The following is a 16,719-nucleotide window of genomic DNA, read 5'->3' as shown; positions in this document are numbered from 1 at the left end:
ATATACAAAGGATTGAATTTGATTTTTATTTTGAATATTGCAGCTAAGCTTCTATGGCGAGGGAGATGATCACTCTCACAGAGTAGGAGGTGGGGAGATCTTTCACTTAAGTAAAACTGCATTCAACAAACGAACTTTTGAAGGAATGAACTAACTTCTGCTGAGAGATTTTGCAAATGTCTGCAGATCTAGTTTCTGGCATACAACAGAGATTTAATTTAGTCTGTGGCTGTTACTTCATTAAACAAGCCAAAGCTTTTTTTTTTTTAACCAAAATATTTAAATTGTTTGAAAGAAGAATGTTATATGAAGTGCAATGTAATCAGGGGTTCCATTAACACCCAAGTGGCATCCCTAATTTGAAAGAAAATGTACAGAAAAGGAAATTGGTGAATATTAAAACCTCGTGTTTTGCCTTTAAAACAATTGTAGTTCAATTCATAGAGAAGCATAAATTACAAAGCAAAACTGAATACAACCATGAGACTATTACCACAAGAGATTATTGTCTCTGAATGAAGGTGAAGGCTATTGGTGGTCAATATTGTACATCTTTTGCTGCAATATGAACTCCCATCACCCAACCATACACAGACTCTGTACTTTAAAGCAGAAATGCCTGCCACACATGACACTACAGTGAAGTACTTTTAGAAAGATGACATAAACCGCATTCACAACTGTGAAGACCAAATAGCTGAAATACATGTAGCAGCTTCGTTGTTAAAACAATGTACTTAGCATTGTGAAGTAATTCAGATGGTCATTTCCCCCCTTGTTCTCCCCTTGTATGCACTGACATCATAATGGAGCTTTCATGGTCTATTCACCATGGAATAACAGATGCAGCCTACAGGAGAGCCAGAACAAAAACTGTTTGTATAAGTTATAGAGAGAGACTACAGTGGTCTCCTCCTTGACCAAAAGGACAGGCTTCTAACTCTGCTAAGAGCACATGAGTTTCATTTTCTTCGGAGGTTTATCAGTTTGGAAAAAAAAATACATCATTACAGCTTAGGAAGGGCAGTTTTTTATTACCCTTAGTTTTTTCAAATGTTCACGGCCTTTAAATGCAGCAGAATTAGCTAAGGCAATCTTACGAATTCATGTAATTTTTAATTATAACTCCAACACTTACAAAATAAAAATAACTGATATTGTTTTGCTTTTAAAACATATATGTTAACCAAGAGTTACACTTTTGTTCCTGTAGCTTTAGCTAGACAGTTAGGTAACCAAGTGATGGAAAGAGAATATAAAAACAGGCCTATTTGTATTTTCTCCCAAATGCTCCATGACATATGCTTGAAATAAAATTGCAGTTTTGAGAATGAAAATATAACATTTTTTCAGTTTGACTTATTTGTACTGTGTTGATTCTTTGAAAAATACTTAGCACATATGAAGAGAAAAAAGTACCAAAATCAGCAATTTATATCAAGCTACTCTGTTTATCATAATGTTCTATCAACATGAATCAGAATAACCCATGACCGTGTCCCGCTTAGAATTTTCTTAAAATTTTAACATAACATGATTATTCTTTTAAGAATTCACATTCTGTTCAAATTATTCTTGCATAATATCTTCATGTTATTGCAGAGATACAGTAGATACATGGCCAGGCTGAAGCATGTTATACATTTTAAAGCATCACATGAAAGAGATAAAGGCTTATGAAAATTCAAAGAGTTAGATCAAGTCATCTCCCAACAAGGTAATTCCATGTACAAAGGAAGGGAGAAGAGCGTTGCTGTGAAGTCCAGCGTATGCAACCTGCTCATCAGCAGCTTGCACAAATGGTGCTCCAGATGTATATCTGTTCAAGTCAGCCCAAGGCAACAATTTTGATCAATACTAATGTGATAAAATGCTGCAGGGAAAGTGTGCAGAAACGTGTTTACGTCAGCCTTTAATTAAACTGTTGTTCACTTCCAAAGAACCTTAGGAAACACTAATGAGACATGAGTTTCAGCAATTTCCTCATCAAAGCAAAGACCCCCTCTCTCAATCTGAAGCAGCCTGTCATCCAACTAGCTCCCCGGATAAATGTCACATGGCACACCAATCGGCGAGCCACCTGTTAATAGAACTTTGCTGGAGTCAACTGGTGATCCGGGGCAAGTTCAAACATCCATCTGTCTGCTTTGGACACTTGCTCAGTTTTCAGATACAGCTCAGCAAGATGTTAACTTTTCTATAATGCTGGTGGTGCAGAAGTGTGAAGAGATGACTAAGTAGAAATAGAGAATAAATAACATTAAATCTATTTAATCTAATTTATTCTCTAACACTTCTTATTCATATCTTTATATCATAGCTTAATTTAGCTAATCTTTCTTTGCAAGGTACACTCCTGTGGACAGCAACCTGTTAGAAACGTTTAGAACTCAGTTTTAGCATTGTCTTGAGAAATCCAGATAAGAACATCTTCATATTATTGTTTGTGTACTTTACAGTGAAAGATATGAACTCAATAGCGTTATTTTAAAAAACAGCAAACTTCATGCAGCTAGCAGGAGCCAGGGACTTTTGAAAATCTCAGGAGAGTTTAAATACAGAGGACGGGGGTGCATAGGAGCCAACCAGCTAGCTCAGTCTCCGACTCCCAGACGTGGAAAGACAGCAAACCTGAAGGAGTGTGGGCAGCCCCATCCCCCAATCTTGCCACATGAGCACCTTCACATTTCCCCATCCACATCACCACCACACACACACACACACACACACACACACACACACACACACACACACCACCCTATTTTCCAGGCACCATCTTACAATCCTTGCAGCCCATTCAAGATTCCTCCCCCTGTTGATTACGGGGAAGGGACATTTGCAGGAGATACTGCTAGTGTCGGATTGTGATCTCAGAATGCATCCCTTCTACACTCCATTGGACCTGAGTCTCCACTGCTTGCACCTTGAGTCAAGTACACCTCTGCAAAATGGGTGTAAAATCTTACCAGATCAGAATGGTCGTGTTTCACATCCACTTTGCACAGCTGTAAATGGCTACAAAAAGTGTAAGTCAATGAAGAATCACACCCATTGAGTTCAGTGGAATTACTTCTGATTTACACCAGCGTAAGAGAGCAGAATCAGGCTCCCAGCTTTTTTATAGGTTGGGTGAAATGACTACAAGCCTGATTTTCAGAAATGCTGAGCTCCTACTGACATAAACTGGATATGAAGGAGCTCAAAAATTCTGAATATCAATTTTGAATTAAGCAGAGAACACAAAAAAATTGTTACCATAGCATCTCACGAGTATAAAAGTTCACTTCAAACATAAAAGATTAAAGTGGCTTCTTTCTCGCTATTTTTTTTTTTAAGACAAACAACTCCAAATAACTTGATGCCTTGCTGGGATAGGTGTAGCAACTTTTTGAGTGTCAGCCAAACATATGATCTTCCAAGGGGATTTTGGAGGTCTATAGATGAAGTTAAGATAGATGAATTTTGCACAATGGTTGTGGACTGCTTTGTGTTGGAAAAGCAGCCTGGCTGGAAGTTTGAACAGAGCTACTCTGTTGAAGTTTTAAAAATTGGTGCCAGATCTGTTTTTGCTTCTCTGTCCATCTTAGCATAGATAGAAACTCTGAGCACATTTATAACTAAATGTAGACTAGGATAACATATCTTTAATATGCACACACTCATTACCCTCCCATCAAGGAATTAACCCACTTTCTCAGTCTAAATGCTTCTCATCAAATTAGAAGCGAGGGCCTTGGCTGAAATGGGCTTGTGGGTCAAGCCCAATGTTCTGACATCATCTCCCTCTCTTTGGTAACTGAATACATTTCACCCTGTAGAAATGTTTTCTAATCAATTTCATTTTTTTAAAAATTTCTGTAGGGTGAAATGTATTCAAGTACCAAAAAGAAGGAGATAATGTAACACTGGGTTTGATCGAAAGCCCATTGCTGCCAATGGGAATCTTTTTAGATAGGAGAGACAAATTACTCTTCCATTTCCCACTCACGTGCAAAGTCCCATAGTTCTGAATCTCATTATCAATCTGTTGTGCTTTCCAGTCTCCATATTTTTTTCTTTCAATATTTGTATGTATAAGCGATTGTCAAATAAACCAGTACTTTGGTTTTTAGCTTCTGCACCATATATCCCTGCCCTGCCCTGCCTGGAAGATCTGCTCTTGTAAGGAGATACAGTTATCAACATTTTACAAAAATCCTACTCTGACGGATAGTATATTTTGAGGCTTCTCAACCATGACAATGTCTCCATTAATCAAAAAGCAGGGGGGAAAGTAAAAATAAAATATTTTATCTGAATGAGGTGAGCATGAAGGAAGGACTGAAGGAATGTGATATTTTACAGAGAATTTCAGTGCTGCTGCACACAGGGTTTGCTCCAGTGCTCATATAAACGGTATGTTTAAAGCTGCATCTATAATCCCTCATATTGCCCCAATACATCAAACTAGCACAAAATGCCATGATATGAACAAGTATAGATGGATTTTTACTATTGTGGGTGGTCAATCACAAAGAAAAAATGACCTAAATATCCTCTGATTACAACAGTTTAATCTAATTTTTACTTGTAAAGTAATGCAGTATAGTTCCTGACATTTTGCATAAATATGTACATTAACATTTGAAATGTATAATTTCTTGTATTATTAAATATGTGTCAGTGCACCCAGAGACTTGGATAAGCATCTTTTAAAATTATTATTTAAATCTATTTTTTTTAATTTGGTTGAATTAGGACAAATGTTGTTTATTGTACAGGAAGAGGAAGATAAGGAAGAAATTGTTCTCATTTTAAGTGTGGAGGAATAATATGATTAAAATCATATATGTATCCCAACGTTATTTTTAAAAATCCTTAAGACTATGACAGGACATACGTACCTAATCCCATAACAGTTGTTTGATGGTGTCATGTGACTTGTAAGTAATTAGCTGCCATACTGAAAAAAGGATCTTTTTGTTTACATTTACATTTATTCCCCACTAAGATTACTTTGAAAGCATGGCAAACTGCTGCAAGAACAGTGTGTGATAATTCTGTATCTATTTCCTACAAATCTCCCTTCCTGAAGACTAGCACTCTGTTTTATCATCAGAAAGCAATAGCAAACTTAATGTTAATGGGGTGGAATTACTTACTGTCACATTATAATTTAATTTATGATTTTGACTCATGAACAAGGCGGTGTCAGGTGGGAAACAAAGTCATTGTTCTACATACAGGGTATTTTACTATTATATCATTCCTTAGAGCAGTAATGTTAATCTCACTTTAAAAAAAAGGATACTAATCCCAAACCCACAAATATTTATCATGTTGTCGTTACATAAAAATCTCTCTATAAAACAGTTCTGCCAGTATGCTGAAACCTCTCTGAAGCTCAAACTACCCTAGAACACCTTATTAAAACATAAAACCCCCTCACATTAGGAGAATGCATCTTATAGAAAGGGGGACTAGATATACAGGGCAATTTTTTTCTTTTTTCTTTACTCTTCAGAAACATACTTGTCTATTCCATCATCCATCAATCATCCTTTAAGTGATTTTATTCCAATGGACAGGCAATGATAAAAAGCATCCTGGGAGGCTGTGGGAAAATCTAATTAAAAGACCCAAACAAATTGTACAGGACTTTGAGTATATTTTAGTCATTTATTAAATAATGGTATAGGTAAATCACTAACATTCATCATGACTCCAGGGGAAAGCTCTTGGCCACAGCATCTTATTAGTGCTAAGAATCCAAGGAACTTGGCCTATAAAATAAAATCAATATTGTAACCTTAACTGTAAGAGTCAGAAAGACACTGGATGATTTCTAATTTAACAAGATTACAGATGAGTTTTGAGATAAGACATTTTGGGGGAAAGCTATTCATTTAGAAATATTCATGCCAAGACGTCTCAAGGTTTTTACTCTTAATATTATTATAATCCATATTTGTAGCAGTTTAGGATTATTTAACAGATGTGGTACATTGGAGGATTTATGGGAAAATCTGAGAAGTGGTTTGAAATGCCAATGAAATAAAATCATTAGAGTTAGGTTGAACAAAATTACAATTTGACAGCATGATGGTTAGCATGATGGTTAGAAAACAGCGACAAATGTAAGGAGATTGTTGGCCCCTTACTGAAAGTTAGTGGGGGATTTTGGTTGGCCTTCTCCCAGTACCAAAAGAAACGGGAAGGGCGGATGAGAAATCAAGATCCTGAGACTGACAGTCCCCAGGGTTAATGGGGAGGGGCCAACGCTCTAGGGCAGCCCAATTGACAGGGCAAGCAGGCCAATGAGGGACTCAGGAGCCTCGGGTCCCGTCCTCTGCTGGAGCTGCCTGAGCCAGAGCAGGCTGAGCTAAGGAGAAAGCAGCAGCTTGAGCTGAACTGGGAGCAGAGCAGCAGCAGCCAGAGCCAGAGAGACCAGAGGAGCAACCCAGAGAGCAGAGCTGAGCTGGAGACAGAGCAGCAGCAGCCAGAGGCAGCCTGGAGCTGGGAGCTGGAGCAGTGTGGAGCCAAGTGTGGTGAGCAGATGGGAAGAGTGTGGGAGGACCCTGGACACTGAGGGCTCAGCGCAGGGAGACGCTCCCAGACAAGAGGTCTTGCAGGCCGGACTTGGCGGGGGATTGTAACCTCAATGTGAGGGCCAACACTGGGAAGAAAGGTCCTGCCACCTGGAGGTGAGTGGCTACCACCACAGCAAGTATCTGACCCCTGGTATCACTGCAGCACAGCCAGGGCCTGGGAAGGAGGCCTGGAATGTGTAAGGAACAGACTGTTAACTTTCCTTGCAGTCCAGAGATGACTGGTTGTAGTGTCCACACGCCCACACAGTGGGGTTAGTTGTTCCTTTAACATTTCCCATTTTTTCCTTAATTTTAATTAGCTGTTGTTTAATCAATTGTATTTGCTTTTAACTGTATGTAATGATCAGTGGGTCAGGGAAATGGCCAGTGCGGAGAGAGCACCCCTGAGTGGGGACAGGCTAGCCCCTGCCTAAGTGACCACAACAAGACAGTGAGTCGAGCCTCACAGGGATCCTGGGCCCAGCCTTGTCGGGGTTATGAGGACTCTGCCACACTGGAGAGTGGAAGGGGAGCCCTCGAGGTCAGGCAGGCCACCGGGTGAAGAGAGTTGGAGCGAGGACTCAGATCCTTTCGCTAGCCAATTCCACCAGTGTAGTGTATAAATCAGGAACATTCCCCACAATCACAGGGCCATTTCCTCACTTACACAAAGAATGAAAGTCATCTGTTCTGTGGAGTAAGCTAAGTGAAAACAAGTATAACTCAGATTTGGTTACTAAATGTAAAAAAAGTAGCCAAGTCAGGCATAAAATATATTTGGACTGAGCCTATACTTCCCCCTCCCACAGGTGTACCATTAATGAAGTAAGAAGAACATGCTATTCAGGAAAATATGAGACTTTTCAGGGGAGGAGGAGGAGAGGGGGCTGAATGCCAATTCTTACAGAAGCTGAAGGTATTCCACATCTCATAGGATCAGGGAGTTGTACCACTGACTTCAGTGGGACTAGACTTTCGCCCTTACCTGCTGAAACCCATTTGCATCTGCTGAAAATCTGACACTTCTGAGCGAACCCTATTACTTTATTCTGCTCACAGGTGAGTTTAAAGTTAACATACAAATAAATTATAGCATGTTCTCACCTGACTATGGATCATATACTATGCTTGATGAATATGTGGAACTCTCATTGATGTTAATATGACACTATGTTCTTATACTATTCATTATATTTTAATTTGTAATTGTCTTTTCAAAGTAACAAGTCTTTGAGAATTGCTTAACCTGTCCTGCTGAGCCCAACTATCAAAACTCAAAAGGTAAGAAGCACTTTTCACCCTAATTAAACTATTGCTGAACCTACTGCTAGCAACTGCAATTATGTTTACAAGAGACATTCCTTATAAAACTTACACTAAGGAAGCCCGAAGCAAATCAAATCCCAACTTACTTTAATACTGGATTAAATGCCATACAAGGAATGTTGATATTGAAAAATTAGGCATATTGCTTGGATATTAAACATTATCTATTTCTGCTTTTTAAACCCATAGAGAAGTAGGTCAGAAACTGGTTTATAGTTTCTCGCACAAAACTTCTATGCCAGTGCTATTATCACCATGATGCCAGTTTTCAGCATGATGGCTGCCAACACACTCAGAAAGGTCAACTGCAATTAAGAACTTTGATTTAAAATACATTTCAAAGCTTATTCATGATGAAAAGGACTTCTTACCTTAAGACTGTTGAGGTTAAGGAAATGAATAGTGTTCTTTCAGTGTCAGTATCTGACTTTGTTGCACACAATATGCTTAAAATCACAGAAAATCAAGATATATGCATAAGAAATACATACATTTATTAAAGAGCACTTTGAGCTATTAAAAAGGAAATACAAAATTGGATCTAAACAAAATTCACTAGCAGGATATAAATCAGCATAAAAACATTCCTTGACATACAAAGAGTTTAGGAATTTAGACTGAACTGAAGACACAGAAACATTTAACAGATATTCATCAAGGTTAACCTTATAAGATGAATGCATCTGTCAGATGGAGACTATGTATTTCTAAAGCATATGCTTTATCCTTCTGTAGGTGCACCAGGAGTTGGAAGTATTCTTGAACTCTGTCCAATATAGGCCACCAAGCAACCTAGGTGATCTGTTATAGTTCTCAGTTCCTGGACAGCATTAATTACTTCCTCTTTCAATTCCCTTACTTCAGAAATTAAAATGTCAATTTTAGATAGTCCATGAGAAGAGGGCCCAAGAAGGAAAGTGCCATCAGGAAGGGGCCCAATAGGGAAGGAGTGTCCAGTGGATGGGGAAAAAGCAAGAGGGGACAAGTGTCCAGAAGAGAGATATCCAACAAAGGGGGCCTGGGCCTGAGAAGAGGAGCATCCAAGAGCTGCTGGGCAGTCAACCGGTGAAGAGAGTCCAGCTGTTTCTGGTTTAATGGTATGTTGGCATCTTGATTCTTGACTGTTGGTGGATGTGGGTGAAGTGTGAGAGAGTGAACATGATGAAGAAACTGTAAAATTAAAATTTATTTCATTGTACATTGACTTTCAGTATTTTTGAACATCTGACTTCTGCAGAATTCCACATAAATCTCTAATTGTATTGCTTAGTTATGATATGTATAATTTAAAAATGTAGGTTATATAGATTTACTTTAAACAATGTTGTAATACTATGATAAAAATAGATTTAAAGTATGACTTTAATTGTTTTTTTTGCTATTCTATTAATATAGTTTACTTTCAAAATGTAGTCATACATGTATATATAATGTACTCTTCTTAAGTTATTCCTGTCTGATTTCATTTTAAAAAAATACTCAGTTACTTACCAGACAATGAATCAAGGGTTTCTCCACCAGTTCTTTGTTTATCTTAAAAAAAGAAAAATGAACTGGGGTCTTCTTAAGCCATGCCACTTCCCCTGTATAATGACGGGTGACAGCCTGTTTGTCATGTTTTTAAAAATTCTCTTTTCCAAATGTAAGGGGAGTTTTCCAAATAAAATTTTATTTGTTAAGAATTTCACAAAAATTTGCTATTGCATTTATGCATCAATTTCACTGAAATTTTATTCCTGCATCACAGAAAACTGGAGTTTTGTCTTAACGCAAACAGACATTCAGAGTTCATCAAGGTTAGCCAGACAGAAAATGAATAATTGTTAGATTTTATAGTGTGCAGCCATGTTATTTTAAAACAAATATACATTTCCGATTGGTAGATGTGCACTTAGGCTTGATTCAAAGTCCACTAAAGTCAATGAGAGACAATCAATTGATGAGTAGTAATTTGCAAAAGTTCATATCTAATAGGGACTTGGTATTTCACATACCTTAAAGGTTATATTTCAAAAGGTAATATGAAAAATAGTTAGGTCTTGTAAAGGAGTCTTAATCTATATATCTCTAATATTTCATACAGGAAAGTGAGTATTATTATAATCTTATCGATGGGGAAACCGAGGCACAGAACACTTACGTAACTTTCCCAAGGTCACACAACAGAAATAGAACCTTGAGCTCCTTAACTTCAATACAGGGTCTGATACATTGGACTATGTTACTTCTTAATGGATAACAACTTATGCTTCTTATGACTGATGACCTCATATTAGAAAAGATCTTTGCAGTCACAACTGCATCCCATTATTTTGGAAATCTACTGTAGCATTTCAAAGTGTTGTATTTGTTTTGGTAAGATCACATGAAGAGTACTGTACCTCATATTTTGTATGTCAAACCAAATGTAACACTAATTATATGATCTTCCTACAATAGTTAACTGTACAGTATGTATTTTTTCAAAAGAAGACAAAGCTGTCGGGTCCATAAAAATAATTAAGAAATCATTTCCTTTTTAAAGGAAATTTTTCAGAATCTGTTCCCCATACTCCTGTGGTAGGACATATTTCTCTAGCATTCCCAAACATTCCTAAGACAACTGAAGTAAACCACCAAGACAGCACAATGATTGCACAATGAGAAATAATGATAGGCTCGCTCTCTTTCATAAATGTTTATAATCTGGCTTCATCAAATATAAAAAGGAAACTAATTTTGAAATCTAACTTTGGTTAAAGAAAATGACTACATTTTTGCACAACAAATCCACAGTCTCTATTTACATTTTGGAGCAATTGTCTGATGGCAAGGAAAGAGCTATGTTTAGAACAATGGCATGTACAATAATGCTTTCAACGTAAAAAATTAAATATGAAATGACTGGCTATTGTTTTAGATAACCCAGAGCCTCTTTGATTTGATTTTTGTTTGTTTGTTTGTTTGTTTTGGTTTAGCTTACTTATTTCTGTTCTTCCTTATATTTCCCTACATTTCACTCTTTTGGAATACTCTTGAAAATACAAACATCTTTAATATCATATCAAAGTCTCTTCAGAAATAGTGTGAGGAAAGGAGTTGATAATAGTAGTTTGCTTATACAGAAAGCTCTGTAACTGTAAAAGCAGAAGTGTTGGTGTTTTACTGATAACAAGTGCAGTGTGGGATGATGAGTTTGGTAGTAGTTTGGTGAAATCTTACTTTTTTACTTTTTTCCCCCCCTCACAGTTTCACAGCCAGTACACATCCTAACCAAGCTGTAAATTGTCGCATTCCTCTCCCACTTCATGATGCATGCTTACACGTTATAGAACTTGGGCAAAGAGTGAGGATTATAATGGAGTCATTTGCATTGTGGCCTTTGTCCATGTCCAACTGCCTCATAGTATGCATCTTGCATGGAGAATTAGAAAAAGTAATCCAAACTTCTGCACACCAAACATGACTGACAACACACTAAGTGTTCACACACTGTGTATTTATATGGTACACACTTCAAAGGCAGCTCACTCCCCTTAACACTTTGAATAAAATACTTAAGCTAGGAACTCCAAACTTGGTTCAGCACTAAGGTTTTGTCACCACTGCCACCTCCAAACCCTTAGTGTTATCACCTTGTGGCTGCTCTGCAAACAGTAACACAGCAAGATAGAAATATTTTATGTTAAAGAGATCGACCACCTCAGTTTCTGGAATCCACTATTGTCTTGGAGGAGGGCTTAAAGAAGATCACTGCTGGCTTAACTGCTTCCTACAGGAAGCTTCAAACACTGAAAATATCTCATAACTAAGTACACAGAAAATTGGGTCCATTTCGGGACACAAGTTATAGAATTGAGTTCATGAAGTTTGAAATAGAGTAGGTGAAACCTCCTTTAAAGTGAAGTCAATAAGGCTGTGATCTAAATTTTACCTCTGAGTGTTTCTACTTTTGATCTTGTAGAAAAAGTTAAAATTACATTAAAATGAAAGAAAGGCTACTTACCTGCATATGTAGTACCTTTGCATATTCACACTTGTAGGATGTGGACACTTCATAAATTTAGGATGATTCACCTTTATGGTGCTGATGAGCTTCAGGAACCTTCTAGAAAAGCAGTGCCTGTTGGGACTGTCTGAGCATTCCCTAATGACACTGGATGTTCAAAGCTGTTTAAAAAGTGCCATGTGATTCTCCAACTTCCTCGTTTTTTTCCACTAAACCCCAGAATCTTATGAGAATAGAATTCCTTGGAAGACAGGAAAGGGTTCCGTCTTCCTTTATAATGGCACTGAGTCCCTGGGCACAGAACCCTCTCTGAGCTCTGTCTCCTCTTTCCTCTGCCTTTGAGCATAAAGGTGAGTAGAATCACCACAAATGCCAGGCCCTGAGTGGACCTCCACGTTTGGTACTGATAGGTGAGAGGCTTGGAATGAGGACCTCAGGAGCACTGAGCAATCTGGACTGGCCACAAACGCCAGTTCCTGCTGGGAGCAGTTGCCATCAGAGGCGGTAGCACTCACCAACTTACGTTATGTCTACACAGCAAAGAAAAAACCCGCAGCTGGCCAGTGCCAGCCAACTCGGGCTCACAGGGCTCCGGCTGTGGGGCTGTTTTGTTGCTGTGTAGACTGCCAGGCTCGGGCTGCAGTGGGACCCTTTCACCCTGCAGGGTCCTAGAGCTCGGGCTCCAGCCCGAGCCTGGAAGCCTACCAAACAATGAAATAGCCCCGCAGCCCAAGACAGGGTTGGCTGGCACAGGCCAGCTGTGGGTTTTTCTTTACTGTGCAGACATACCCTTAGATAAGAGACAAAGTCTTCTCAGTTCTAGGATAGCCTTAGAACCCCTGACCTGAAGCCAAACACAGGCCAGGCACAAGAGGCTTATGCTTCCCCACTTTAGAGGGCTTCAAAACAGAGGCTCACTTTGCCGCAGAGGACTACATTCTTCAAGTGCGAATATGCAGGGCTACTTTGAAGAGCATTTTCCTTAGTTATGTGGTCAATTTATGTATAGAATGAAAAAAAGATGTGCAGGATACAATAATGTCTCTCAGAAACAGTGGTAACAAAAGGCAGTCATGGCAAAACAGAAGTAACAATGACCTACTCTGTCCATGCCCAGGAATGAGGGCCTGTCCTCAAGACAGATCAGAGGTCTGTCTCATAAGGCCTCTGTCAAAGGAAATCCCAAAGTGTGCCAGTCCTTTTGGCAAAAATCAATCCAATGAATGGTTCGCCATGAGGAAATGAGAATACAGCTCTGAAAAGGCAATGTGGCATAAGATAAACAGTTCAAGCCCAATCTTTCTTTTTGAGGGTCCTTGGGGTTGGATTAGGTACAGTACCATGGAACTGAAACTTGAGACAGTCCAGGAATCTAACTGCACAAAAGTATAGAAATGAAGTAAATGTTCTTTGTGAAACTACCCAAAACAGTCTTAACAACAGTAAAACTACTAATGCTACTAAAAACTCTGACTAATAACTCAGGGAAGTCTAGTCAAAAAATCAAACCAAAATTCTATGCACAGAGCAAAGGTCTCTACATCTGCAGTTACCTGTGGAAAGAAAGGAACTGAGGGGGTTGGAGACTATACAGGTCAAATCCAAAATCTGGTGCTGCAGAGTAGAGGCTTATGCAGTCCCAACAGGCACTGCATTTCTAGAAAGTTCTTGAGGCTCACTTTGCAGCAGAGGACTGCATTCTTCAAGTGGGAATATACAGGGCTACTTTGAAGAGAAACAGACCATTTTCCCTAGTCATGTGGTCAATTTATGTATAGAATGAAAAAGAGACATGCAGGATACAATAATGTCTCTCAAATACAGCGGTGACAAAAGGCAGTCATGGTAAAGCAGCAGTAACAAAATAAAGCTACTAACATAGGGCTGTGCGTCCTTTTTGAGACTACAAAACAAGTCTATTGCCCTTGCTGTCATCAGTCTGGGTACGCAAAGTCACAGGTTAAATACATACATTGCCTATATGTTCATTTTTTTAAAATTCAGCAGTAAATGCTGAAAATAAGAAAACACCCTACACTAATGACTGGAGGGGCAACAAAACCAAAACAGAACACGGAAAAAAACCCAAAACATTGCTCTCTAGAAACCCATCTGAAAAAGAGAAATCAACCCCTAACTAACAACAAGCAGAAAATATGACACTCAAAGATGAGAACAATAGAAGAATTCCTCCCATCCCAATGGCAGACAATAAAAATACAGTTTAAAAAAAATTAAATGGGACAGGGAGGGACAATTAATATAAAGAGAGACAACAAAAAAATGCAAAGGGGAAATGCAACTAAATTAATTACTTAACATGCACCACCACCACCACCACAATACCTCCATCCACCCACCCACCCCACACAGGAAAAATTCTAAATGCAAAAAAACCCACCCCAAAATAAAAATAAATAAATAAATAAAAGCACACCAAACAGCCAGTCAGAAATGGAGAGGTTGGAATTGACTGATGAGCAAAGGACTGAGGTAGCAGGAGCTAAATATTAGGAGGGGGAGCTAAAGAAGGAATTACATGTCTGGCTCTTTATTCTGACTTTACAAGCTGTGCTACATAGTGCATGGATGTGTCTGAAGAAGTGCACGGGGCTGAAAAGCATCAAGCACAGAATCCTTTGAATAATATGATGATTAAAACATCTACAATGCATATACTGGGAATATCATAACACATTACAGGTGTGAGGGAATTCTATCTTGGCATTAATGCGAAGACCAAGGTGACAACAGTTAACAAATGTTAAATTCACTCCATGGTCAGTTATTTCCCTCTCTAACAAAATACTGTAATTGGGATCTAGTACCCTGACAAAATATTGCAGACAGAATACAGACAAAGACACCAATGCTACATCAGGATTCGTTAACATAGACCCTGAGCTCAAACAGAATTCCATAGAAGATAATGGGACTGTGCCCAGGTACAAGGGTCTTCCTTAATGCAGAATCCCAGTGCAGAAACTGAGCCTTAGTAACTTAATATTGGCTCAACCAAAGTGTGGCGACACTTCAGTTTTACTCAGCTAAAAACTAAAGATAATGTTCAAATCCTGTTGGAATGGAGTTATTATCTTTCATAGAGTGTACATAATAACAATTAGGTTTTCAAAGAATACTTCTTGTGTAATAAATGTTTTAATAACAATAATATAATTGACTATGTGGAAAAATGATGATTATGTGATTGTTCATGCTACTTGACTTAGGGTTTTTTTTAAAAGATACATTTGTTTAGAAACACTCAAAAAATTGTTGTGAAGAACAGCTAAGATTTATTCCTTCCCCCTTTTTAAGTGTCATTGCATTGCAATTATGCAAACGAAGAGTGGAAAATCTATATTTCTGATGTATGTTTGAACACTTTGGCATAAAATGGTCCTCATGCTACTCACCTTGATCTCTTTCATGCCATGTCCGACTCCCAGCAGCTGGTGAATTTGGAGAGGGGTAAAAGTCTCCGGTTGGGCTTGGTTCCATATTTTCATCTATGGAGATAGTTTTGGGTCTCTTGCTGTTGAAATAACAAAGGTGTTGGTATTAAGACTTATGTGCAGTTAGCATTGGTACTGCAGAGGCTATAAGGATTTAAACAAATTTTTCAACACAGAGAGCAATTAAAAGAAAAACCATGAAAACAAATGTTAAGCCTGACCCCTAACATAGGTCATTGTATGTGTGCATTGTATATAAATATTTACATTATATAGTTGTCATGTGTGCATAATACACAAAAAACCCGCTGTGGGGAGAATTTTCAATCTCTGCACGTTCTAAGTCTGGCGGCATTTAAGACCATGGCCAAACGTCCAAAACCTGCAACCTGCTGTAAAAGGGTAATGTAACTAAAATGTTACATTCTCTGTATAATTCATTTCAGGCAAAGAAAAGCAATGGAGGAGTGTTTCTGCACCCCTGATAAGGTCAGCCAGGTAAGACTTCAATAGCTCAGAATATGCTCGTAGAAAGAAAGCTTACTTTACCCACTCCACCAAATCAGAGTACCAAGTTACTTTTCAAAGAGGCCTGCCCTGAAACACAGTCTTTTCATTTTTGGTTAGTTTAATTTAAAATGAAAGGTCTGCATTTCAAACTCCATCATTCAAAGAAATTCACTTCACTTCAATCTAGTAGGAGAAAGGCAAGTTTCCTCTTATCAACGCCTTCTGAAACTTCTCAGAATAAGCAAATTTCCAAAGGAAGATGGGGAACCAGGCATGAAGCTTTAACCATATTTTGACAATATCATGAAATAATTATGACAATACCATGAGGATGAATTTATATTTGATTTAAAAGGTGAACTGTAAGGCTGAAAAGATAATGGAGTTAAACCCAGAAATGTACACTAAGACCCCACAATAACCAGATTGAGACATTGTTAATAATAATCTTGTTAGTAATTATTTCAAAAACTGTGATGCTCTCTGCCCCTCCTAAGACCATATGAATGGTGCTTCACAGAGTCAGAATCCATAGAGGTGGAGAGGAGTAGGCCAGAGTTGGCTGAAGCAGGGATTCAGTGGTCTCATTTATCATCCCTTGACTAGCCTCGCAGAAATTTCCCAGGAAAGATAATACAACTCCTGCCTATATCACGTTCCACCAATTCTGCTACTGCACTAGGGAACTCCCTCCACTTAAGAGGAGGTTCTGGGGGAAGCCACAGCCAAAACCAGGCCTGGCCCCCTCTAGAGCAGGGATCGGCAACCTTTGGCACGTGGCCCATCAGGGAAATCCGCTGGCAGGCTGGGACGGTTTGTTTACCTGCAGAATCTGCAGGTTTGGCCCATCGCAGCTCCCACTGGCTGCGGT

General features: G+C 38.7%; 1 protein-coding gene across 4 annotated transcripts in view; it reads right to left on the bottom strand.

Annotated features, from left to right (window-relative positions):
- Positions 1-16,719, bottom strand: part of NFIB (nuclear factor I B) — a 210,435-nt gene that overhangs the window by 50,556 nt on the left and 143,160 nt on the right. For 2 of the 4 annotated variants that reach the window (XM_045020588.1, XM_045020589.1), the window contains exon 6: positions 15,300-15,418. In XM_045020588.1, the coding sequence (XP_044876523.1) occupies positions 15,300-15,418 (119 nt within the window). Of the gene's footprint in view, positions 1-8,407; positions 9,066-9,386; positions 9,429-15,299; positions 15,419-16,719 lie in introns of those variants that run through there. The other 2 variants (XM_045020590.1, XM_045020587.1) reach the window with 2 other exon arrangements.

This window comes from Mauremys mutica, chromosome 6 (genome assembly GCF_020497125.1).
Source record: "Mauremys mutica isolate MM-2020 ecotype Southern chromosome 6, ASM2049712v1, whole genome shotgun sequence".
Classification (NCBI taxonomy): domain Eukaryota; kingdom Metazoa; phylum Chordata; order Testudines; family Geoemydidae; genus Mauremys; species Mauremys mutica.
This window is presented reverse-complemented; position numbering and strand designations above follow the sequence as displayed.